The 27,717-nt window shown below is 37.6% G+C and overlaps 1 protein-coding gene across 14 annotated transcripts in view; it reads right to left on the bottom strand.

Moving 5' to 3' along the window:
• EYA4 (EYA transcriptional coactivator and phosphatase 4) overlaps window positions 1-27,717 on the bottom strand; it is a 279,767-nt gene that overhangs the window by 129,189 nt on the left and 122,861 nt on the right. For 10 of the 14 annotated variants that reach the window (XM_047859475.1, XM_047859476.1, XM_047859474.1 and 7 more), the window contains one exon: window positions 3,752-3,801. In XM_047859475.1, the coding sequence (XP_047715431.1) occupies window positions 3,752-3,801 (50 nt within the window). Of the gene's footprint in view, window positions 1-3,751; window positions 3,802-4,985; window positions 5,078-12,476; window positions 12,496-16,011; window positions 16,212-17,459; window positions 17,504-27,717 lie in introns of those variants that run through there. The other 4 variants (XM_047859482.1, XM_047859479.1, XM_047859484.1 and 1 more) reach the window with 4 other exon arrangements.

Below are 27,717 nucleotides of genomic sequence, written 5' to 3'. Positions count from 1 at the left end.
AGGTATCACGGGGACTATTTTAACATTCGGGCATATTTGCATATAAGATATTTGCCAAGAACAAAATTAAAGGATGAAATAAATGATTTCCTCACCTCTTATGAGAGAGAACTGAGAGTAGAAAGTTAAAAATATGCGAGACTTACAGAAACTTCTAGTAACTTCACCTGTCCAGAAGTTATTCATTATTGCACAATTAAATAAGATCCATGTATTTTCAGTGAAGACTCAAATGAGGCACAAAGCTACACAAATAAATTCACCACCCATACAGGGGGGAAAAATCAACATAAAAATGATATTTCAATTTACTTTTTAGGATAGTCTATCTAGTAACAGACAATTTTAGGTTTAGATAAAGTATATGAAAAATACAGATTTTTGTTTTCAATGGTATCCATTTTATGGTTAACATTAGTTTTAGGAACAAAAGCCAATGATACTATTACATGATTAGCAACACAGAGGAAAGCAAAAAAAAAAAAAAAAAAAAAAAAAAAAGAAAAAAAAAGAAATGTCCATTTTTCTATGAAGCACATCATATGACTTTCCATACGACATCAAATTCAATATCGCTTTATGAACCTTAGAAAATGCAGTCCCTAATATCTGACTTTTAATATATACATATAATGTTATTTCTAAGATGTTTTTACCTTACTTACATAGGTTGGTAAAGTCTTTTTTTCCCCATCTACCAGTCACATCTGCGGCCCAAACATTTCTTTCCAAAAGAGGAATTAAGGCCAAGCAAGACAAAGAATTTGCTGATACACATATGTCACCCTAAGAATTTTCCTTACAAAGTCTCCACACCCAACTTAATTACTTCCCTACTGTAAAAACACTTTCCATCTACATTTATTCTAATCTTTTCATATCCAAAACCAACACACTATAAAGCTAGCTAAATAAATGAATTATATTAGCTTTACGTTCCAAGTGAGGCAGCACTTTATAAGGCAGCGGGTCTCCAGCTTGCATGCATTTTATGCTGATGCAGTATTTCATTTGGAGCTCAGTTCTTTACTTTAGATTTGTTTACAGTAGAATTATCTAGCCCCAGGCTTTAAATCTCAATCTGTATCAATCTCTCTCTCCTTTCTCTCGGTCTCTCTCTGTTTCTCTGTCTCTTTCTCTCTCTCACACATACACACAGGAGAGGGAGAGACAGAAAGAGAATACAGAAAGGTTTGTGGTTCCTAATAAGCACAAAAGAATGTGTCATATATGTATATTGCTAAAGCAACGCTGCCGAGTGTCTGTAATAAAGACATTTTGGTATGTGTGTGTGTGGGTTTTAATAGGTGATAAAAAGTGAACTTCAGTACATGTATATAATAAATACTATTTTTGGCATTCTTGGATTTGTTGACTATTCAGTAAGTTACTGTAGCCTGTGCAGAATGATATTTTGCATATTTTTATTCTCTTGGTGTTCCATCACTGCGTTAACTAAGTGCCAGTTTTGGTACTCCAATACCTCATACCCATGAATAAATACAGAATTCAAGAATAGTCATGTCTGTATGTTACGGACGTTTCTAGGGTGTGGAAATTGTCTCCTGCACCAGAAGTTAGGAGAGGAGACCAGTCAAGATCAAAATGTGTAGGCAACCTTGAACCAGTAAATGATCCTCAGTCATCTTGAAGGTATTTTAGTAAGTAAGGACTGCTTGTTTGATTTTCATGTTAAAAGCTTTCGAGTCGGGGCGCCTGGGTGGCGCAGTCGGTTGAGCGTCCGACTTCAGCCAGGGCACGATCTCGCGGTCCGTGAGTTCGAGCCCCGCGTCGGGCTCTGGGCTGATGGCTCGGAGCCTGGAGCCTGTTTCCGATTCTGTGTCTCCCTCTCTCTGACCCTCCCCCGTTCATGCTCTGTCTCTCTCTGTCTCAAAAATAAATAAACGTTAAAAAAAAAAAAATTAAAAAAAAAAAAAAAAGCTTTCGAGTCATTAGGTACTGATTTGCCTAATTTTACCTATTTATATTACAAATCGGGAAGCTTTTTAGAAGCAGCTAATTTGTGGCAACCACTTCCTTGTTTCCAGGAAGTACAGACAGCTTTCAATTAATATACATTATACATTATATTTTATATGCTAATATAATAATGCTAATAAAATAATATAATATATGTAAATAGTGTTTTAAAAATAACCCTTATTTACCTTAAAAACAATATTGTACTTTTAAGGCCTTATAAGCCAGGATTTGACAGATAAAAAAAAAAAAAGAATGATCTAATTCTGGTTTAAATACACTGAGCTACAAATTCTGTTTTTCCTCTGTTACTGAAAACAATTGTGAAGAAAATCAGTTTGGTGGCTTTCTGCTTATTTAAAACTTATCTTAGCATAACATGAGGTCCAAAAATCCTGAGTGGACTTATGGGTAAAACATTTTAATATGAAATATTAAGAAGGATGATGATATTGCTGTTTTTTTCCTACTAAGCCTTAAGATCAGCTTTGCAAAAATTATCTAATTACTTAAATAACAAGCCCTAGGTAGGTCACTCAGGAAGGTCAGCAAAATGACTAGAAAGGAAATGCTCACAAAGTTGAGTTTGGGCCTTTCTCTCTCTCCATGAGCCCTGGAATTACTCTGCTCTGTAGGAAAAACTGGAATGGTTCATCCATTTCTTCAGGCTCCAACAAGGTAAAACTCTTTGGTTATATTTTGATCCCTAATTATAAAGGACAAAGGTCAAAATGCCAAAGAACACATGTCAAAAAGTCCTCTATCCTGTTATGTACTCTTGATGGTCCAGAAGAAAAGACCGTTTATAACCATTTTAATATAATAGGTCTAGGAATTAATTCTAGGAATATCACACTGCATAAAACAGAGCTAGTGTTACTCAAACTGAAAAGGTACTGTACATAATATATACTGGTTCTCCAAAAAGAATATACGGTGGCCATTAACTTTTTACCTACATCTGTCCTGCTGTATTAGAGCAATAAAATCACTACTTACATCATGCATTGAAGCAAGTAGGACAAAATAAATGAGACCCATCTCACCATTAAATACAAATTTCTTGACGCAATAAGCTAGTTTATATCATCAATATCGTATTCTGGATATGTTTATTATTGTAATGGTACCTACAATACTTTTCTTTCTCCATTTAACATTCAAGCCTGGATTTGAAGTGAACACGTGTAGGCCTGAAAACATCTGTTGGGTATCTGAACCAAACACACAGACAATTACACGGTGCTAAATTCCTGTAGGCAATGGTCTGAGCACTTTGTTGCATCATTTCTACAGGCTCCAAATAACCAAAAAGAGAATGCCAAGTCGATTTTGATTTTTCCAATTTGAGAGCATTCTCAAAATCTAGCAGTGTTTTATTGAAAAAAAAATATTGTAGTTCTACTGGTAAACACAGATTTTTTAAAGCTGTGGAATCTCTGGAAGAATTTCAGATGTGAAAATACATTATAAAAAAAGATAAGAAAGAAAAAGGAAGCTGAACTCAAATAATGAATGTGAAGGGACAGTGTTTTCCAGTGTTTCTAGAGCCGTCTCTACTATTGTTCTTTAAAGGTGACTTCAATCAGAATCCTTTTTATTCATGTTACGATTAATGGTACCCTTGCCAATATGAAATGTAGCTTGCATAAAGAAAAGTTCTTTGGACCTCAATGCTTCAAATCACAGTTGCATCTGGAGTATAACAGCTGACTAGTTCTCCAAAATTGCCATTTCCCTTAGTGGAGTCTTGACTTCTATCTTACAGTACCTGGAATTCTGAGGTTCTGAAGCATCTGATTCTGTGCACGTTTTCTTTACCTGTAAGAAAAGAAAAGAGCGCGAGTTATTTTCCTGTGAAAATACAACTTCCCCGCTCAGGTTCGCACACTTGTTAAAGTGGACACAGCCCTGCCCACCGAGATCTCCATAAAATAATCTCCACATTTTACAAGGGCAGCATGCGGGGCTAAATAGTGTAGTTCATTATTATCCCATGATCAGCTGCCAACGGCACTTCCCTCGACTCCGTAAGTATGTAAAATGTTCAGTCAAAATGGCTTGGGACTAGCTTAACTAGGAACAAAGAAACCAAAGAACCAGGTTTCCCACTTAGGAACAAGAAAGCCATACTGTTCTCAATTCACTGAGAAACGTTTTTCCAATTGATATCACTTCTGTCCCCTACCACAGTGCACAATAATAAACACCAGGTTCTGGGGCAAAGTATGGTGTTAGCTAAAACATTCACATATTAATTTTCATTTTCTCAATCCGGTGGCTGTATGTTTTCTATATTTCTCAGCATATCAATTAAGTTCCAGCATTGCTCACAGACTTCTCACATATAGTTGCAGTATATTTTGCAGGCTATATTTCAACTTTGCGGTTTTTAGCCCACAAAAGGTAAAGAACGAAAATGACTTTTGCTTCCAGGACTTGCTACCCATTTCTGGACAACAGTGGGTGCTACATTCTCTAAAAGAAGGTAAAGCAAAAATCCATGGTCTTTCATAATTTAACTTCAAGCACAGATATTTTATTCAACTACTACGGACTTCACGGTATATTATATGCAAAGTAGACTCTATTTCAAAAAATTTTTTTGCTTTCATTGCTAAGCCAAGGCATTTTCATGATCTGGGAAATCAATTCTTTTTCTTGCTTGATTAACCACGCTCTCTTTTGCATCCTGCGTACACATTTACACAATATGAAACTAAAAGGGTTGAGCAAAGAGGTTATCCTTCCTTTCTTATCATATAACATTTTCTATGCTCTTGACATGGAACTCAGCACCATGAGGTAAAGAAATGCTTTTAAGATTAATTAAAGAAGAGTTAAAAAAAGGAATACTTTTCTTAAAATATAAAATTTACTATGAAACCCACATAAAGTCTTATGTCCACTAAAACCTGTCGAAACAATTTTTTTTTTAAAGGGAAGGCCACCAGAACAAAAAAAACACCTTTATTTCCCACTGGTTCCTTCCCATGATTCCTCACCAGAAACTACACGAGTTGTCCAGGGAGTATGCAGAAATCACCTCAAAGTCAATGTTATTTTCCTCAAGACTATGCTGACTGGACTTTGCACCTGGCTGAAGAAGTTCCAGACCATCCTAGCGAACTACACATACACTCCCGAGAGTCAGAACCAGATGACTTCCTGTAGTTTAATAAACAAAGAATTTTTTTTAATACCCATGGCTTTCTAAGAACGCGTTCTCCAAATAATTAACCATACAGTTCTGACGTTTTAAAATTTATCCTCAAAGTGGTAGTTATAACGGCAGGGAACACATCTACTGATTACTTACTATCTAGTACCCACTGAGTCTCAGATTCAGAGCTAACAATACGTATGTGATGAAAGACTGAAGTACATACAGACGGTCTTTGTCAATACATACTGTTACAGCTGTAAATTCCACAAAGTGATTTTTTTTCCAGGTTTCATTCATTTGTTCCTGGTCAAATGGGGGAAGAGTTAATACTTAGAATCCTGCCATGTGAAACGTCTATGCAGTGTTAGGACTGCAGTATGAAAGGTCTACACAGTGCTATGGGTGCTCAGAGAACAATCTACCCCAGCCAAAGGAAGATGGGGACAGTAACAACGGAAGTGACTTCTCAACTGAGTCCTAAAAGATAACGTCTTCCAAGACTGTTTGGAGAAAGATATTTCAACATCATGGGATATGCCAGAGGCATCTTATTATAAAGACCTTATATACGGCAAAGAATTCAGAATTTAATCTTTGAATTGAACACTTCTAAAAGAATACGTTTTAGAGATGATGTAGAACATAGTGTGGAAGGGGGACAAGGTGAGGGCTGAAGAGACTAATGCAACAGGAGAGAAAGTTTAAGTTCTGTGAAAACAGTGATGGCATTGATCTTGCGCATCACTACATCCCTCGCCTTGAGCAGACGCTCCCTGTTATGTGGTCTGGATGCTTGTGTCCCCCCCACCCAGAATGCATATGTTGGAATCCCAACCCCCTGGGATGAAGTGGGGCCTTTGGGAGGTACTTAGGTCATCAGGGTGGAGCCTTTATGAATGGGATTGATGCTGTCATGAAGGAGACCCCATAGAGCTCCCTAACCTTTCCACCATGTGTGGACAAAGTGAGAAAGCACTGGCTGTGAACCACAAAAGCAGGCTGTCACCACATGACCATGCTAGTACCTTCTTCTTAGACCGCCAGCATCCAAAACGGACAGAAATCAATTTCTGTTGTTTATAAACTACCCAGTCTGTGGTATATTTTGTTATGGCAGCTCAAATGGACTCACACACTCCCCAAATCCTGGCTTACTAAGTGGATCACATTCAATCCATTGGTGAGAGATGGTGAAGACCTAAATTGAGAGCCATGAGGACAGAGTTGAGAGGATGTTTCTGGCAGATATTTCTGAGACAGAATTGACAGAATCCGGTTACTGATTGAAGCAAAGTATAAAGAAGAACATGATCTCATCTTTTCACCTGTCCTTGAAAAGACATTTTACTAATGCCAAAGAACAACAAAGATGTTAACTTGTAACTTTTGTTAAATACTTCAAAACCCTGTTATTTCTGAACCGATAGAGAAAAAAGTTAAATGAATCATTAAAAAACTTACGTCTATTGTGTCTTGATCACAGAACCAGGGGGAAAAGAGATAGTTTTATCTAAACATGAACACACTCTCCCATCTGAGAGACCAACAGCGCTTCACTAAATGGTGACTGCTAAAGTAGATATGCTATTGGAGAAAGAATATCCTTACAAAATATATTCTGTCGCCAAGATCACCAATTAAGTGTTGAATTTGTTTCTGCACAAAGTTGAAACAAGGAGGCCAAGAAATGAGGCAGAATTTCATGCCCATTATTTATTTTTTTTTTTTTAATTTTTTTTTTTCAACGTTTATTTTATTTTTGGGACAGAGAGAGACAGAGCATGAACAGGGGAGGGGCAGAGAGAGAGAGAGGGAGATACAGAATCGGAAACAGGCTCCAGGCTCTGAGCCATCAACCCAGAGCCTGACGCGGGGCTCGAACTCACGGACCGCGAGATCGTGACCTGGCTGAAGTCGGACGCTCAACCGACTGCGCCACCCAGGCGCCCCCTCATGCCCATTATTTAAATCCAAATCCTAGTTTTCATAAGACACACAAGGAGGTGGGCAAAAACATGCCAAGAAGAAAAAAATGAATAGTGTTAAATGCATTTAATAGGCTGCACTAATGTGAATTTTAACCCTACTTAACATTATGAAAGTACATGCAGAATCGAAGCAAAATGAAAAAAGAATTACAAGTTTATTTTAAGAAAATAACTATTTAGTATGTAATTAACATCAAAATATCAAAACACTAACTTTTTAGGATGAATGAATGAATAACAGCTAAAAGTTCTAAATTTTTATTACATATGAGGCACAATGCTTAGCTAGATACTATTTTTTCCCCGGTTCATAGAGGATAACACTGAGAACCAGAAAGGTTAACCTGCAAGCAAGCTGTGTAGTAAACTTCAAATCCAGATATATGAAGGCATTTTAATCAGTACGCTAAGAACCTAAAATTCATAAATATACAACCTAAAACGTTTAAAATGAAGTTCAAAACATCTTGCTATTTACAAGTTCAATTTTTACTAATTCATAATAATGATAATCGCTGCCATTTATTAAGCAATTATTTTTTTTTTTCTACTCACTACGCTGGACTATGTATATGTGTAATCTCATTTAATCTATGAAGACAGGTATGATGGGCACATCATTAGTGTTCACAAATGAGAACACGAAGGGCTCAAAGAGGTTAAACCACCTGTCCAATGTCCCACAGCTAGCACTAACAGGGGTGGAATTAGAACTGAAGCCTATACATCAAGCCTTTCTCTCTCTCCTAGGCCAGATGTGCCACTTGTTTTTATTAGGTGTTTTAAAAACTAAGAGTTGAAACTAACATCCCATGGAAAAATGTTTAAAGAGCCTACTAGTTATCTCTGAAATACGGTAACCGTTGAAGGAATCTTTTAAACTGGACTACTGAAGTTACCTGTTTTTACCAAGCACTGGTAACATTTCAAGTCCATATATGCGAAGTGAAATGAAGTTTTGAAGAAATTATCCAAATACCTCTAGCACCTAGCCATGTTACCAACACCCCACCCACTGCAAAAAAGGGCTACCGTGAGAAACGACCTTCGTGCTTTTGTTGGTGTTTTTCGTCTGAAATAAACAGGATCTGTTCATTCAACAGAGCTTTCCTGAATGCCTTGGGTATTCTAGGTACCTCTGTAGGCATGGAGATGAACCAGACCTGAGCAGTCCAACAGAGCAGCCACTAGCCACGTGTGGCTTTTTTTTTTTAAGTTTATTTATTTTGAGAGACAGAGAGAGAGAAAGAGAGACAGAAAACGTGACCGGGGGTAAGGGGGCAGAGAGAGGGGGAGAGAGAGAATCCTCTGCAGGCGACATGGGGCTTGATTTCACGAACCCATGAGGTCCTGACCTGAGCTGAAATCAAGAATCAGATGCTTCACCGAGTGAGCCACCCAGGCACCCCTATGTGTGGCTATTTAGAACCTGTAAGGAACCTAGTCTAAACTAAGATGTGCTGTAAATATAAAAGGCACACAGGATTTCAAAGAGTTAGCAAGAAAAACATGTAAAATATCTCAATATTTTTTATATTGAGAAATGAAATATTTGAGATATAAGAGGTTAATAAAATAATTTCCCTTGTTTCTTTTTTTCGAATGCAGCTACTAGAAAATTTAAAATATATATACAGCTTACACCCTATTTCTGTTGAATAAAACTGACTCAGACCAACAAAAACCTGCCTGGTGATCATGCATTCTAATGGAGAAGACATTCAGTACATCTGTAAACAAGTAAACAAAGAATATAATGTCAGAGGTAAGTGCCAAGAGAAAATAAGGCAGAATAAAGGAATAGAGAACACTGGTCAAGAATATTACCTTAGTTAGAAAATCATAAAAGTAGTTCTAATTCACAATACCATTCATCCTTCAAGTTTTTTTAAGGCGGTATGTATATAAGTAACATAAATTGTACTTTTTAAATGAATTCTAAAGAATGTAGGATTTGTTGAGAGAGTAATCAATATTGCCAACGTCTGGAAAATATATGTAGAATGTATCACGTATAGAATGTTTTGCATCATGATTATCATATTCAAGTATAAAAATCACCTTAAATTTTTAAATATTTTCTAGCCGCTAGGTGCTTTGAGAAGGTTACAATCTTTTCAAGAGAAACAGAATTAACTCATTTAAAAAAAATTGCAAAGAAGAACAAGTTTCTTTTATCCTATCCATCATCTTCTAAACAGCTGGAACCAATTATTCCAATTATTTTCTACTTAATCTTGCTATTTATAAATCCTGAAACATTAAAGATAATAATAAAAAAATAAAACATGGAATAATGGATGATGACATTTTCAAAAGACCTCTTTTGTAACTTCATTTTGTTTGGAAATGAACTTTAATGATTAAGTCTTAGGATATATTATACAGTGATAATAGAGGATCAGTTCTGCAATTATACTCCAATAATTTCATCCAAAGATGAAAATTTCAGAGATGAAAGTTTGCTGATGTAATGAAACTCATTATGCATATTTTTATGGGTGGTATTATGGGCAATAAGACAATCTTTATTTCTTCACTGAACTGTGTATGAAATATAACGTAAATTAGATTTACATGCAGTATGTTTAAGGAAAAAAATGGATTAAAAGACAGAAAAATAAAATTTGTTTTCCAAATGCAAATTATACTATAGATCATTGCATGGAAATTCTTTGTGAACACAGAAAGTGACACAGGATTATTGTCAACCACAAAAATTCAGGTTGCCAACTTTGGTTGTATTTCAAATATAAATACTCTAAATGCAAAAGTGACTTCTGTTTATAAGTAAACAATATTTGTACAAATACTGTAAAGTATCAATGCCGAGAGTCTGTACACTTTATAAAATGTATTTTTTATGACTGGATTGGATAAAGTTGTAAATAGTTGCCTAATAAAGAAGTATAGGTATCTAACTTCACTTCCTTTACATTCTGACTTAGTGAAAATAAGAAGCTTCCTGAAATATCAACTGTTATGTGTCACTTTTCATTATTTTCTAATACTTAGAAGTTGGAATATCTGAATTCCAAATTACATAATGGAATGAAAAAGTATTTTCTTATAATTATTCCAGCTGTATCCTAGGAATGTAACTTATGTTTTCATTAAACACATTTTATTTATTTTTTATTTATTTTTAAATGTTTATTTATTTTTGAGAGAGGGAGAGACAGAGTGTGAGCGGGTGAGGGGCAGAGAGAGAGGGAGACACAGAATCCAAAGCAGGCTCCAGGCTCTGACCTGTTAGCACAGTGCCTGATGTGGGGCTCGAACTCAGGAACTACGAGACCATGACTTGAGCTGAAGTCAGATGCCCAACCAACTGAGCCACCCAGGTGCCTTCGTTAAATGTTTTAATTAGATGACCCTTTTTAAAATGTTTAATTTTTTTCATTTAGTTGAACCAGCTGACATTGAGTTTGAAGGGTTTCTTCAGATCATCTTATTCTCAAGTTAGTAGCATTAAATAAATATGAATTAAAATTTGTCCTTTTTAAAATTTTACTCCAGAATGCATACAGTAACAAAACTGACAAAACAGAAAAGTAGGTATATGAATTAACTTTTAACAGTTGAGCCACAATAATAATAGTTGGAGTATTCAACAAAATATATAATTTTTACTATGGAGGCTTTGCCAAAAATTATTCTAATATTTATTTACTTGGAATAGTCAAACAGAATATATGTTCACTTTGTAAATATAATATTTACAAGTTAATACCACTCTAGAACTTAGCATGGGATGTACACTTTAATGAGATAATCTATGATTATTTGTGCTGCAGAGTAAATGTAATTTATGTTGAGAAGATAAGCATAGAATTGCTATTCTAATAGTCCCATACAGATACAAACTTAGACATTATCTAAACCAGCTTCAACTAAAATGTCTTCACATTCTTCAACCGGACTTATTCTACATTTTTATACAGGTTACAATTCCTTGTTTGACTTCTAAAAACTTAAAGTATAAAAAAAACTTTGGAACACAAAGTTGTCACATAGAGTTTTTAAAAAATATACCTGTTTTTATATGCCCATACAAATTGAGAGATTTTGAAATGAAATGAAATGAAATGAAATGAAATGAAATGAAATGAAATGCCATTTTGCCAAATAGTGGCCAAAACATTAATGGCTTGGAGATAGATTTTATAAAAATCTAATTATGAAATAATCTAAATCTACTTTTTATAAAGTGTCATTCTTTCTGAGAAACAAAAACTTTGCTGCTCTAAAATTCATAGATTTCTGAAATCATTTTCATGGAGTTAGGAAAGTTTCTTTACTCTTCCCTTTTCTTAGCAAATCCCTTTTCAACCTCTTTATCATTGCTTCCCCAAGTTCTCCCCTGTAACACCAACTATCATTTCCCCAAAGACCACACTATTTATTTATGACAAAAGTGAGTGAAGTCTACTACAAAACTGGAAGTCTATATCCACCTCAGTTCAAAGAAAAACTGCCATATCCTTTCTTTAAATGCTATGCATAGATAAAGTACAAAGAAACAATTGAATATTCCATTTTTGACTGCAACAGTAAACAAAATAAACACATACACTAAGAATAGGAGGGTTAGAAGGTTAAGAAGTAAAAATCCACAACCAAAAACCTGAAGTAGAAATTATTTTGCCCCTCTAGTATTGGACTGTCATGGGCAAGATTTCACTTGATTTCTGGCCTTGAAAGCAGGGGACCTTCCGGGACCCAGGTTTGGGGGAGGGAGGTTATACAAAATCACCCACTGGGGAGGAATTATATTTAAAAGTAAAAAAATCTTATGGGCTATAACTCTTCATCAACTACAACTGTCACAATAGTATTCACATTATTTGAGAGTTCATCGCAAGGTTGGAGAGATTTAAAAAGCAACTTAGTAACAATGACTCAGGGAAACAAAGCATAATTACATATGTACAACACAGAAGTATTAAATCAAATGTCAAACCTCATATGCTTTCAGAGTTTGGAAGCACATTTTCTCCTTAATTATGCCATAGTCCTTTGTCACCTGCCATAAACTCTACAAACACTATATGAAATATCCAGGAAAATTTCAAACTCCTTCTAAAGGTATGTTTTTTGATTATTACCCAATAGGGACTATATCAAAGGTAACAAAGTACTTAAAATGCCACAAAAGGAACCATAAGATGCCTTAACGTATCAGGTTACAGCACATATGAAAGTTTTTTCCCCTCCAGGTTTGGAAACAAGACTAGATTGATTGTTCAACGATGATACTTTGCCTAAATATGATAGATGAGTCTTAAAAGGAAATTTTTTGTCTTACAAACGTTGATTATAAACATCTAAGAGATATTTACCCATAGATCAATCTTGGTCTCCTCTATACATTTTGTTTACATGTTTCTTTGCAGTCACGGGTGTCACAAGGCAGACAGTATTAAAACAACAAAAAGGCAAAGTAGAATTATCAATTCCAAACCAAGAACTAGTAATCAACGAGCATAATGTTAATTTGGTAGAAGCCACTGCAATCGAATTCAAATTGCTGACTCTATGGTACATTTTCTCAATAAGCCAGGATAGAACAATTCTACTGATACTAAATATAAAAACCTTAGCTTTAGATTTCCCTCTGTTCAAGATTTATGAATTCACACAAATAATGCTTTAAAAATAATCTTAGAATTCACCCTATTTCCCTAGATGGAGAAGTCTTGCTAATGTTTTTGGCAATGTCTTCTACATCTTTCTGCGGTCATTCCCCACCCCCCACCCTTTTCTTAGATATTGGAATGTTTTGGCCACAAGGTTAAGAAACACTTCCCCATTTATCATGACCTGCCAAGCACATCAGGCCCCTAGACAACGCAGCCCTTTACCACTTAACAAATTCAGCTCATCTTAGCCATGAAACTTCAAAAGAATTTGGCCACAGGCATAGATTAGCTATCATTTGTTTTGCAGCATAAATATCAATCATTGTGTAACACACTCTAGTGCACCTAACGTCATCTGCCCGTTAGGTATAGCTGATAACTAACCTTTTCAACTTGAATGATAACTAACATAGAGATAATCCAGTTTATTGATATATAATTGTAGAATAGATAGGCAATCATTTTAGTAAAAGCTTCTGTTAAAATCTTAGTTTGAAACGTATAAACTCTAAAAGATATTTTGAGTTAGTACATAAAGACTTTCCTAATATGCCCAAAGGTATCATAATAACTTAAAGAAAATTCATGCAACCTTTAACTTTAAAAACAAATTAATAGATAGAACATATGCAATAAAATGTTAAAGGCAATTTTAAATTGAACAGCATATATCTGTAAATTAATTTGAAGATTAATGCACGCATGATGTAAATATACTTCTTGCACAGTATACTGATAAAGAGTTCTATTTTCAAATTGTGTAAATTTTAAATTCTTGATCTCCCATAAAATGAAAACGTTTTTTATAAAGAGAAAATCTTGGGATGTTGGCATCAAGCTTTTTATTTTTTACTTAAACTATATACACTAATAAAAAAAAATATACTGTGTGGCATGATTCATTGTAATCATATATTTTTTACAACATTTTGGCAACGTTTTTCAGTTTTGAAATTGAAAGTAGTTTTCTATTAAAGCCATCTTGCATAACCATTTTTATAAAAAGCTTATAAATCACCTTTCCTTAAGTTTTAATCTTAAAATGAAATTCCTCCTTAGCAGAATTCATAAAACACAGACTGTAACATAATTTCCACACTGAAAAACACAAATTATGTGATTTCTGTCTGAGTAGATTTTCTATCGAATTAAATGAACATTTTAATTACTTGCAGGCTAAGAGCATGAGACAAAACAGTTTCGTGTGGAACATATTTCACACGTACAAATATGTGATAAGAAATATTCTCATTAACTGTGTAATTTCAAATAAAAACTAAGCAATTTATTGTAAGCGTTTTTTAAATGGAGAAGTTCATGTCTTAGATGGAAGTGAAATTTAGTCAGGTAACTTCACAACTTCTGTGGTCCTAAATATTAATGTATCATAAGGAATGGAGAACAATCTACGGTCTCAAAGTAAAATGGAACCACACCGTGGTTAAACTCAAGGGTTAAAGAGGAAAGGAATTATAGATTAGGGCTATCTGTAGTGAAGGTCTCATTCTAGGTAAACCTAATAAATAATTGAAATGTACTTACGATTTTTTCCTCTTTGACCTCAATTAAAATGGCTCTGTGAGAGCAGGTTCTAAGGACAATTTATCCTGGTTTCCTCAATACACACTTATGAAGTCATCTGGCTTTTGTATTTCTTCAACAGCTGTATTACCTTCAAAATTGGCTTGCACCATTTCCCCAAAGCAAAATGTAAGTCGGCCCTGGACACACACAACCACCTTCCTTCTGCGGGTGGCTGCGAGCTTGACAAGTCAGATCGTGTAATTTTCAAAATTTTAACAACAGTAATTTTATGAAGGACTTAAGAGGAAGAGAGAAAAATCAAAGTAGAGATTTTTTAAATTGCCTTTTCTCTGTTGTCCTTTTGCTCTCTCTCCCTCCCTCCTGCCCTCCCTCGCTCCTTCCTTCCCTCCCTCTCCCTGAGAAGTTATAACACAAAGCATTATAGATTATTGGTATCTGTTTCTGCTGCCATTTTGGTAAGTAATAGTTTGGTAGTGTAGAAAATTTTGGTGAAAAACGAACACTCAAAAAGCAAACCAAGGTAGGATAACATCATTGTTCAATTAGACGGGGTTTCAGAAAATAGTAACTGCAATCAAGAAAAGAAGCAGGAAACCGGATAGCGTGGACTGATGCTCAGTAGACCCTGGAAACCAAACTGGAAAACTTACTGGTTGTGATAATTCATTCTCTCTTTCTTCAAACAGGTTCCCTAAACAATCTAACTCTGGCAGTAAATCAGGGGCCACAGACACTTGGAGGACATTTTCTCCTCCTGAATTGTGTTTTTCTCACAAGAATAGTAAAACAGGACTAACAGAGCAAGGCTTTCCTCGGTGGTCTTGAGTGAAAGAATTCTTTTAGATTTCGGAAGGATGGTGACAATTTACCCACATTTTAGCCCCTTGATGCAGCAGACACAGCAATTCACGCTCTTTCTTCATGAGATTCGAAGACACAAAAATATATGTAAATAATCTAAACCAAAGCACACCAAATGCTTCCACATCAAGGTTCTAAATCAAAGTATCTCCTCAGCTGCACATCCAAATGAAGGTAAAACCAACTAGAAACTTAAGATTTTTTTTTTAAAGAAGTTAAAATTAAACCTGATTTTACTAGTAGTGTTTTAGGGAAAAAAGCAGAAAACAAAATCCCATACAGAAAAATATTTGCTCTCTTAAAAAATACAAAAACCTGTATCATCGACATGACTACATCTGGAATCTAATGAAAAATCCAAATTCAGCATACAATTTCAAAACAAAAATAATTATCCAGAAAAAAATGGCCGTTCCTCTAAATAGATGGTATTAAATTTTTTAAAAATCCTACCGCATCCACCTATAAGGGACACTCCTCAAAGTCAACTAGTAACGTTTTCTCATGAAATCTCATCTATTAATTATCAATTACTGCTTCGCCTGCATTTCTCCCAGCATTAACAAAATGTAATTAAGTTTCAAGTAGTAAAAATAAAACATATCTAAAAGTTTCAGCATGTACAGATTAGGGATTTTCTCTATATTGATCTGCTTGCTCAATTTTATGTATATTTCTTCTATCATCCTTATGCTAAAACTGAGAAAAATCCAAATTACTGTAATTAACATTTTTCTCTGAGATAGAACTGCCTATACTTACACGGATGGCTTACCACATAATATAATAGCAGTTATAATGTTCCAATCAAAAGCTAAACACAACTTACCTCATTTAAAGTCCCCAAACCTGAAACTAAATCCAGTTTTACTTGGAAGTAAGGTGTGTGTGTGTGTGTGTGTGTGTGTGTGTGTGTGTGTGTGTGTGAAGTTCAACAGCCAGTAAATTCCACTCTCCAGTGTGAGTAGAATGAAACCCGGTTGGAGGATTACACAATACTCTGAAAGGCTTACAGTCTCTAACCAACATCCAGGTAGCCTTAAAAACACCTTGCTCTGGAATGAACCCTTCTGGCTCCAGAGGCAGTGCAGTTATTCAGGGTAGCTAGGAGGATACCTGGTGAGTAAACACTCCTGGCTCCAGCCGATGGCTTTCCACGCCCTTCTGTTTATGGGAAGATGACGTACCATCACAGGTCACCCCCATGGACAGTGCCCGTCTCTCAGTGGGCACAGATGAGAAGTACAGTATTGATTCTGACTCCCAGGCCGCCAAGCCGCAATCCTTGTGACCATTCAGAGCCCACTGGTATAGCTACTCGAAAAGTTAAATCCCTGTGCTAAGTTTTCTAAAAGCAAATTTTACTTTAATTTCTTTTAAAGCAAAATATTTCAGGAAAAGAAATGCCTCATGACAAGTTAAGCACTGGTACTCATTAAAATAAGGATTAAATGAAGACTGGTACTCAATGTCCCAAACCCAACATTTTCGGTTTGTTCATTTTTGGGTTTTTGGTTTTTGGTTTTTGGTTTTTGGTTTTTTTCGATGAGGAAGAAGTCCTGTAAATTTTTACTTTCATTATTACATTTCTCCAGGAAGTACAACATTTTCTTCTTCCCTTACACACAAGTATGTCTACAAAGTGGGAAAATAATTACAGGTATTTTTATGTAATTCATTTTTTTATGTATTTTTATGTAAGGTATGGGAAGGGCTGATCACAATTATAAATATTCACACAGAGGTTATCATTTTATGTAAAATGTCTTCTAAAATAAAGCCATTTATGTTTAAAAGGAAGAGATATGTTAATAAGTTCTAATAAAATGAAAAGACAGCTAAATTCAAGAGATAAAGATAATGCAATTAAGTCCATTCTCTGGCACTGAAACTCCCTTTGTAATTAAAAAAAAAAAGAATTGTTTTCTTTAAAGAAAACAATGTTATGAAACTTTCATCCCTTCACCCTTTAAAAATGTATCTCACCGATCTCGAAAGACTAAGCTCATTTGGTAAGTTCCTCCTACAATATTTCAATTTGGCATTTACAGGCATTATGGGAATTACCGCCTCCAATTTATCTACATAATTCTGGGATGATTTCTCCTATTTTTCTCCATCTTTACAGCGGGACTCTAAATGATACACTGAGGCAAAGGGCTCAAGATAGAGACCGACAGCCGACGAATAAACAGCTCAATCTGAGTGGTTCGTAGGGCCAGTATTTCTTGCAGTCATTTTTGTTTTCAAGGGAGGAATTGAGTGAAAAGCCATTACCTACTTCAGGTTTGGGCAGCAGTGCGGAAACCCCAGTGCCCTCAGGAACTGAGGACGGCGCTGTCTTCCCACGGTGCTGGCTGCTCTCGCTGCAGTGGCTGAGAAACTGGAGAAGCATAAGCAATCCACCTGCAGCACTGGTTCAGCCCAGGTTTTGATGCCACTACAGTATTTACTTGACACAGAGCTGACTGGGACTATTAGAGTTCACAAAAGGCGCTGATTAGGGGCCCCTGGGTGGCTCAGTCGGTCCAGCGTCCGACTTCAGCTCAGGGCATGATCTCACGGTTCGTGGGTTTGAGCCCCGCGTCGGGCTCTGTGCTGACAGCTTGGAGCCTGTTTTGGATTCTGTGTCCCTCGCTCTCTGCCCCTGACCCACTCATGCTCTGTCTGTCTGTCTCTCAAAAATAAATAAACATTACAAAAATTACAACAAATAAATAAAATGTGCTGAGTACTTATTTTAGAGGCCCCGTTTTGACAGATTCAGTTCTTTGTTCCCAGTATGGTTGGATCAATGAAAGTAATGTCATCTTCGCAGCCAGTGCTTAAGTAGTTGAGAGCTTCTTGAGTATTGTGGCATAAATTAGAGTTTTTAATCTCCACGGAATATGCTTCTGAAATGACCGCTCTCTTAACTCTCTTAAGGGACTGTAGTCATTCGGTATTTTCTAAAGTCTGAAGAGCCCAAGAAACATTCATTGAAGCAAAATCTGTGTCTGTTCTTGTTACAAGAGAGCCCCAATGAACCACGGCTAAAGCCCTAAGAAGGACAAAATAAGTTCTTCGTGAATTAAAGAAGGCTGGCTCGATAGGGGGCAGTGAGAAAGGGTTCAATTAGCAACTTGTGATGAAAACTTTATAAATAAGGGAACTACGAACATGAAAAAAAATGTCATTTGTAGTTACAACTCCTTTTTTTTTTTTTTTCAGTAGGCTCTGTGCCCAGCGTGGAGCCCTATGCAGGGCTTGAACTCACGACCCTGAGAGATCAAGACCGGAGCTGAGATGGAGAATCAGGTGCTTAAACGGAATGAGCCACCCAGGCGCCCTTGCAACGCTTAAAGAGTACAAATAGCTACAATCTTTCTGATGAAAAATGTAATCTTTATCTCAGCTTACATTAAGGCATCAAAGTGTTCCTAGAATCATAAAAGCAAATGGTATACCATTACTTTACATTGTTTAAACGGAGGAGGGAAATTACATTGATGGGTTTTTAATAACATTTATGAACAGAGATTGTTGAGATGCTCTTCCATCCCCAATGCACCTCTACCAAGTAGTTAAAGGAACTGGAACAAAGAGACAAACCAATCTTTCTAAGCATCCATTCCCCCTCCCATGAAGCCAAGATTTCCATCGCAGAGTGTCAATGGTATAGTAGCTATTTTTTCAATGTGAACCGCCTATTTTTGAGACTTTATCTATCCATTATACTTCGTTTAATAATTGTTTTCATTACCCACAGTTAAAATCAAGCAGATAGCGGTCAATCAATGCAATTAGTATGAAATACCCTGTAGGTACAAAGGAATTAATAAAATAGCCCAAATCAAAGGAACTAGAGATCTTTAAAAGCCAGTAGAGTCTTCTCATGGGTAAATATTTGGTTTCCCTTTTATTTTAAAATATTGAAAATGGCGCTTTGATCTCCAACGACTACCTTTCAGTGACTTAAAGGGCAATCAGTGAGGACCTGTCCCATGTTCTGATAAATGTGAAACTATCAGGAACCACTGACAGTCAATGCATTACCACAGTGACTTGCACAGTGCTCCTGCCGCACCGCTATTTAACGCACGGATATCCTTCAAAGTTATATGTAGAATGAGATTAAGATTAGTCAGTCATAACAACCCTTAGGTTTGGCAGAAATCACACCAATGTTTTTTTTAAATCTAGAAAATAGATTGGGGACTGCCACTTAATGGAGTGCATTCTTCACATTTGAAATGTGAATACTCGCTCTCCATAAAATCTTAGCACAGGGCAGGTGTTTCTGGGCTCCCTGTTCTTTATTTCTTCCCCATTCAATGGCATCATGTTTTGTACATCGTCTAATAATCTATCAAACACCTCCCTCTCCAAAGTTATAAAATATCTCCAGGTCCTTTTATAACATTTCTCTTCATTAATATCTAATTCAATATAAGACAGCTTTATGAGAAGTTCCAAGAAAACATGTTAAAAATCAAGGGATAAAACAGAGCCAACATGGGGAAACAAAATAAAAACAAAACCAAAAGTGCAATCATATAATTCTGACAACAACTGAAAAATCAGAGAGAGAGAAAAGAAAAACAATTTAGAATGTCTGTAGGTATGATAAATTCCCAAATTGCTGGTTTGAAAAAGCCCATATGGAATCAAAACTAAACAGCCACCACAAACTATAACTACCTCCTTAGCTAGGTCACTGATGTGGTATCTACATTGGAATATAGAATCCAATATCTAGGAGTCTATTTTAAAACAAACAGTAAATTATGTCCATGACATTATAGAACAAATACCAAATAATAATCAATGCAGTAATTATATTTGCCATTTGATTAATCTTCTTTCTTTTTCTGTTAAGGCTGTCAACCTCCACTATATTCAAGAGCCAAGTGGGTAGTTTCGAGTGAAGCTAGTCAAGTGGAGGTTGGGCTATTGGCAAAGCGCATGGCCTTCCCTAAACCGTTCAAATTCTGTACTTCCTCCCTAGACAATCATTCACGCATTTTCAGGTCTTAAATGCCATCTGTATGCTGTAGATTCACAAATTTTCATCACCTCCTGAGATCCATCATCTGGCTCCCAAACTCTCATTCTCCTAATTTATATCTCTCTATAAAGATCTCACGGCCATATCAAACTTTTATATGCCCACTGCTAGTCTCTATTACTACTCTGCCAATCCTACCTTTACTGTCCAAAATTTTCCATATAAATAAAGCTGGAGTCACTGGGTCCTCCCTTTTCCTCAAACTCTGTATCTAAATTCACCTATGCAGCAGAATTAGACCAGTCTGAAGAACTAACCTCAACCCTGTTCCCCACAGTGTTAGACCAAATCAGCTGAACAAATTTCATAAACCACTGAAGTCAGCCTTTAGAGAGCCAAGTGGCTTTATCCTTAAGTTTCTGTATTGACCTTCCCACCTAGTATTCAGACATCAATGAGTCCGACAAGAGGAACTCGAGGGCAAATCCGATATCCTTAATAACTCTGGCCAGTGACTGGAGACTGGGCTGAATACCACCAGGATCAAGGTGACAGTGCTCATTACTTCAGCTAAAATAGGAAATAAATTTCGTACCACGTTTTCTAATTAAGGATAGAGATAATAATGGCCCACAGGATACACACGAATAATGAGTCAGCTACCCCTCCATCAAACTTCTCTGAGTGACCAAGCGTAGCTTTACTTTGGATAGAGTTCCACATCTGGCAGGTATATGATCCATGGTCCTTAAATACTTGAACGTCTCTTATGACATCCCTAACATAAAAGTTCTAAACAAAGTACAGTTCTAAGATATATACAAAGCCCCCAGAAAGAAAGTGGTTTTTCCAATACTGGGGGCCCCATCAGCTGGGGACACACAGGTGGGTGGTGCCTCCAGTGTGATTTCTAGGTCAGTTAGTAGGCCATAAGATTCCCAGTTGAGGGGCACCTTGGTGGCACAGTCAGTTAAGCGTCTGACTCTTGATCTCAGTTCAGGTCACGATCTCATGGTTCGTGGGTTCAAGCCCTGCCTGGGGCTCTATGCTGATGGTGCAGAGCCTGCTTGGGATTCTGTCTCTCCTTCTCTCTGCTCCTCCCCCACTGTGCTCAACGTAAATACATAAACTTAAAAATAAATAAATAAATAAGATTCCCAGCTCAGCTTCAATAACTGAGTCTAGTTTTGGGGGCTAGTTATCTCAATCTCTGTTTATCCATACCACTAATTTGTGGCATTTATTTGTTGCATGTAGTAAATAATAGCTATGGAAATGATAGGGAAGACATCTAAATGTGTTCATTTGTTTTTTTCATGGGGGAGAGGAGTTGGGCCACCTTCCGCTGTTGTTGATAAACTCCTTGGTCAGGTAAAGGGAAATGGTGCTCAAATCACGTCAGAGCCATCTGCCAGGGGATAGCAGAGCCAAAAGTCACTTAAAGGCAAGGTGTTTCTAACAGTGTGGGGGAGCCACACTAGGGCAGTTTCCTTCAAGGGGAAGGTTCCAAGAATGGCTGTGAAAGACAAACAAAACCATTGATGTTTATTAAATCACTGTACTTCCCAGGTCTAAGGTTTTCTATCCACAGATTCAGTCACCGCCTTTCTCTTATCACCATAAAATCACGTGTCATGTTCAAGTAGTTCCAATTTCACCTTTTTCTAATCATTCCCTACTTACACAGACCTTTCATCCAGAAAGGTCAAGAGCAAGAGGGCCAAGGCCACTTTTATAAAACTTACAGAGGCCCAAGAGGTCCACTCTATGGAGAATCAGCAAGTAGTTCACTCAATCAAGTGATCAATGGCATTATGAGCTAGGACGATTCAATCCAACAAGACATTTCAAGGGGCTGAACCAGATTAAGTCTGAATCCTCTCTTCCCCCTCTGGCCAGGTTGCCTCCCAAAGCGTGTACCAAAGAGGATGATCTGGGGTTGCTATCAGGGAAAAGAAAGACATCACATCTAGGAATGATCAGGATGATACCCCCAATCTTCAAAATACAAAGTCTGATATAACCTCTCACCCCTTCCATCCTCGTCATAACTCAGGAAGTGATCAAGAGATGATCCATAACTGGAGCCGGGTGGATTCAGTAACCAAAGTGTCTTACTAGTAATGTATGTGGACCAGAGGAGGTCAGAGAGGAAGAGTTATAAATCTTTTGACTTAATTTTCAGGAGGCTGTTCCAGCGTTCAACAATATAAAATGTTTGTGGATGACAGGGCGCAGAGAAGGGCCACTGAATACCCTCCTATCGGTCTTGGCTTCTGTGACAGAAGAGGCACAACTGTCAGACTTATACAGATTAATTTCAAGGGCCACAATGGTGCAGCTATAGTTGGCTGATTGGAACAGAACAGCAAAGCCATAACCTGAAAACCTGTCAACAGCAGTGAGGTACCACTGACATCCCAAGAGGGGGTCCAATGCAATCAATCTGTTAGGAACGGCAGGAGTAAACCACTGTAAAATGTGTCTTCCCTCACTGAGACAAACAGGTCAACTGTTAGCAGGAGTCACAGTTCTCCATGCCAGTCACCTCCGCATGGAAACACAGAGTGCTTTACCTCCTAGGCAGTCTTTGGCCGTGGGTCTACTGCCTGTCTGGTACAGTAATGAATCAAGGCGGCAATGGCAAAAGTCTGGGTGCGAACGGAACCAGCAGCTCGATTCCAGTTGGTTCTTATCAGAGAATAGGCCCTTACCATAAACCTCTTCATGAATGACCCTGACAGCTTAACCATTTCCATAGCCTGTGACCCCCAAGAGGGATGGTTTCAATCTGCTAGGTGGTCGTTTTTCAAGTGGCAAAGCAAACAAATACATCATTGGCAATGATGGCATTCCCAGAGACAGTAAATACATAAAAAAGATTGATCAAGGGGAGTATTGGCCAGTACTGTAAGAACTGCCTTGGATTCTGCACACCGAGCAGAGACAATATCCATTTTCTGCATAGCTGACGATGAACCTGAATAGTCACAGCAGCCCAAACCTAACTGAATTCTATTTCAATTTAGCCCATCCACCAGTGAACAGGGCCCAGGCATTTAAAGGAACCTCCTGTGAGTCAGGAGATCAAGTTTTCCCTAAAGGGAGAGCTGCCACTTTTCCATGTGAGGTTGAGATGTTGCTGGTGTCAAGCTGGCTTCATTCCTGATAATACCACTGCCATGTGACAACCCAGACTTGCTGGGCCTTTCCTACTCTGTTACTCACTGAGTATGAACTGATATACATACACCCGAGTGTGAATATCAGACTGAAGAGTTACAAGGCCTCCACAGGCCTTGTCTGACTCCAAAGAACTGTACCCGGTGTCCACATCTGGGATGTGGTACCACCCCATGGAGGTTGTTTCCTTTTGCAGAAGCTTCAAACAGCCAAGTCAAGGCGAACATGAAGCTCAAAAGAGGTCATTAGGCTTGTGGGGTCCCCAAAGTACTAGTGCCTCCGCACATACAGTTCTTTAAGATCAGAAGAATCCCCTCTAGATTTTATAAGCATTCACGGGATAATAATGTAGAATTCAGTAATGGATGTCACAACAAGAAGACACTGAATTGGCCCATGGGACCCACCAACAAAGGCTATTAGTTTCCTTCCCCTACTGCAAACCCTGCTCAAGCCACATGAGCTGAATTCAGGTATCCCTTACTTCCCTGGACGGATAGGTTGGTGCATCGGGCATCTGCATATAATATGGCTATAAAAGTTTAAGTGTCTCCTCTCCCCAGAGTTCCCCGCCCCCCACGTTACATGTTTTTTTTTTTTTTTAACCCACATTTGGGTGGGTTAAGTAATTAATTTTGGTCCCCCAGGATAGGGCGAAACTTAGCCTCATCACTGTTTTGTTTTGTTTTTCATTAAAGAAGCTGAAATTGGGGTAGAGGGGTGGGGAGAGACCTCAGGGCACAGAGAAGAACAGCTCCATGTCAGTAAAATGAGATGCATTTAATTTCAGTTTTGACTGGCAGCAGGCTCAGGACTCAAGCAAATGAACATCTAATATTTTCAGTTCGTGCGGCGCTCTGTATTGAGCAGCAAGAGTGTTCTCACTGAATTCATATCAGTTTGGGGAATCCCCACTTAGCAGCCATAACCACTCTGGCTGTGGCCAGGGCATTTGCTCAGACTTGATTTGCATAGGAGAGATTGTTTTTATTTAAAGAGTCCCTTTTAACCGAGGGCGTTTACTGCCTTATTATTGTGAGATCCTCTCTAAAGTGCTCTCCCTATTTTGACGTAAGAATGAAAAAAGGATGACTGCAGGGATGTGTCGAGATTTCTTGGGGTAGTTTCCCATTTCCCAACAGATCACCTTCATCAGAGCTCCAGGGCAGCAAAAGTCCCAGTACTAGTCAATACCTCATCGGTGGTTCTCCACCGGAGCTTTTTGGGAAATCTCCCCAAGAGGGACAAAGTTCCCTTATAGCAGCCCAGACCTACTGCAAGAACTCTAAGACCTTTCACTGTTTCCTGATGGATGTAAGACGGAGTACAGGGGAGATGAGACATAAAAGGACCGGGTCTTGCCATTTTGCACAAGTTTTATACACCCCACACCTTCCTCTTTCAGGTGAACCACCAAAGTTCTAGTCATTTGCTTTGCTAGTGCCCATATGGCTTTGAATTTCCCTCCTTCATGCTTCGCCTATGCAGTTATTAACTGTTGTCTGGAGAGGGTCAAAAACCTCCTCCAGACGAGGATGGGTCGCTGTACTACTTGTCACAATGGGTGAATCTGAAGCTCACACTGAGATTGGTGAGTAAGTCCCCATGCCTAGACTAGGGTTAGGGACAACCAGCGTACCTTTCAGGCAGCTGACTTTGAACCCACTTCCAGGTACTTGGATTACAACCACCTCTCTAATTCATCACCATTAACTGGCAATAAAATAGAGAACCGTTTATTCCCCAGATGACCAAATAAGCTGGTCAACGTGTTCACTAATAATGTCCACGGATTTCTTTCCAGTCCTATTAATTGCCGATGAAGTCCTTATCCTTTCTCTTTCATAAAGCCATGTCTCTATCAGTATCCCTACATCATCACTAAAACTGCCAAAAATTATGAAGGATCTGGAGTTTTACTCTATTTACAAGCTAATAAGTTAGCCTGTCACAATTTCACAGATGCAGACAGAATACACAAGACTTCTGGGTCAGATTTTAAGGACTTTATTACTCACGGCAATAGGGGAAGCCAGAATATCAGCATTTTCTTGTGACAGTTCCTGAGTTCCAATTTCTACAGGGTGATATGACATTCGCACACACAATGGGTTGCATTACAGCAAAACAACCCAGAGCTTAGGGAACCCAAATCTTTTATTATGGTCAGCAAACATGCTGCCCTTTGCTACAGAGGAATGTGTTTTATTTTATAGGCAAATATTCCCAAAGTAAAATCAACTCTGCAATTAGAAATAATTATACATCCCTGCCTGGTCTACTGAGACAACAAAATGTTGGGAGACACACAGTTTCACTCCCAGACATCAATAATGCCTCAACTATCTAACCCTGAAACCTCACAACTTCTTCTATCAGGAAAAGACTAAACAAGGACCAAACAAGGGTCAAAAATTGCTTCCTAACAGTCAGAAAAAATATCAAAGTCTATACACATGCATTCCTGAAACTATATTAAACTTTTTTTTTTTTTTTTTTTTTTTTTTTTTTTAGGTGGGGAGAGAGGGGCAGAGAAAGAGAGAGAGAAAGAGAGAGACTGAATCTTAAGAAGGCTCCAGTCAGTGAGAGGCCAGTATGGGGCTTGGGATCATGCCTGAGCTAAAATTAAGAGTTGGACACTCAACTGACTGAGCCACCCAGGTGCCCTCTTGGACACCTGTTAACAGGACAGTTCAATGGACTCTTACTCAGAGGCTATTTACTACTACTTTGTACATGCCTAAGAAACTAAATATGCTAATTTCTATATTGTAGCTCCTTGACAAATATAAAAGAAAGGGAAAAGAATAGCTGACATTGAGTGAGAAAAGTAACTCAACCCCAAAGAAAACAGAAAATTATGAACCCAATAGAAGAATCCAAAAGGCATTCACATAAGAACAACCAGCCTTCCACACTCCAACGGCCTCTTAGGGTTTCAGTTCATTAACTGATTGCACTATGATGACCTTGGCCATCAGGAAAATATGAAAATGTTCAGCCAGGAGATTTTTACAGGAGGAAGATCGCAGGACAAGGTGTCAGAGACTAGAACTTTCATCTAAACGACTGGCAAAGTAACCTTGGGTAAGTCATCCTCCTTAACTCACAGTGTCTATATTTGTCAAACTAACAAAAACAAAAACAAAAACAAAAACAAAACAACAAAAAAACAATGTCTTACCTACATTGCCTTGAGCTATCTTCTACAATGTCCTTTATAAGCGGTACAGGACTCTAAATCTTGGGTCAGACAATTCTTCTCCATGAAACTGTACTCCAGTCGCCATGGATTTCTGTCATTTTTTTGAAAGCCAGAAGGTCCTTTTTCCTACCAAGGCCTCTCATCCATGTGTCCAGTGCCTGGAATCCCCTCCCCCCATTCTGTAAGTCTGGCGGTCTCTCACCCTTCAGATCTCAGCTTAAATTTCACTTTCTCAGAGAGAAAAAGGTCTCGGAGAGACCTTTCTTGATCACTCAATCTAAAACAGTTTTGCCCTGTTCATTCTTGTAGCCCTTTCTCATTTTCCTTCTTTGTGCTTATCATAATTTGTATGTGTTTGTTTGTTTTCACCTAATTCCTGTCTCCCTATTAGGTCACAGATTTCGCAAAAACCGGACCTCTGTTTTTCCTTCAGTTTATATACAAGGCCTAGCAGAACGCACAGCATAGAATAGCACTCTACAAAATTTTAACAACTGAATGAATGAATATGTCAATATAAGGCCATAGTATCTGTGCATTTTAAGAAGCTAATATAAGTGAAATTATTTTTGGAAAAAGGCCCAATCAAAATAGTTCAACTAGAGAAGCATTAGGCACTTTAAATAGGCAGAACCTAGGGTATCTGAAAAAAACAAACAACTCCTTTCCACTGTGAGTTACAAGTAGCATAAATAGGACTCTGTACATGCATTTTCCAGTGGAAAAAAAGAGTTTTTAAGAATCACCTACTCATGATCTCATTTGATCTTGTGAGACAGTTATTATCTTAATTCTACAAGGAAGGATCATTGAAAATTCAGATATTTAGCAACTTCCTCGTGGTCACAATAATAATAATCAAATTCAAATTCAAGTCCTTTGATACAAGTCCAGTACCCCCTCCAGGGCACTGTGCTACCTCTGCTTTAAAGGGAAGGCTCTGGTCAAAGGATGAAATACAAACATTTTGGTTTCTTACTATCAAATTAGTTTCAGACCAGTGACTTTTGCTGTGTTGAAGCAAGAGCTTCAATAAAATTAACAGTGAATCAACAGAAGCTATGAAGTTATCAGTGGGGTTCACCTTCGGGTTTGTTTTACCTTTAACACTTGCTTTAATTCAAACCATATGTGAAGGAAAATATTATGGAGTAGCAAGA

Source organism: Prionailurus viverrinus, chromosome B2 (assembly GCF_022837055.1).
Source record: "Prionailurus viverrinus isolate Anna chromosome B2, UM_Priviv_1.0, whole genome shotgun sequence".
Classification (NCBI taxonomy): Eukaryota; Metazoa; Chordata; class Mammalia; order Carnivora; family Felidae; genus Prionailurus; species Prionailurus viverrinus.
The sequence above is the reverse complement of the archived record's forward strand: the minus strand, read 5'-3'. Positions and strand labels throughout refer to the sequence as shown.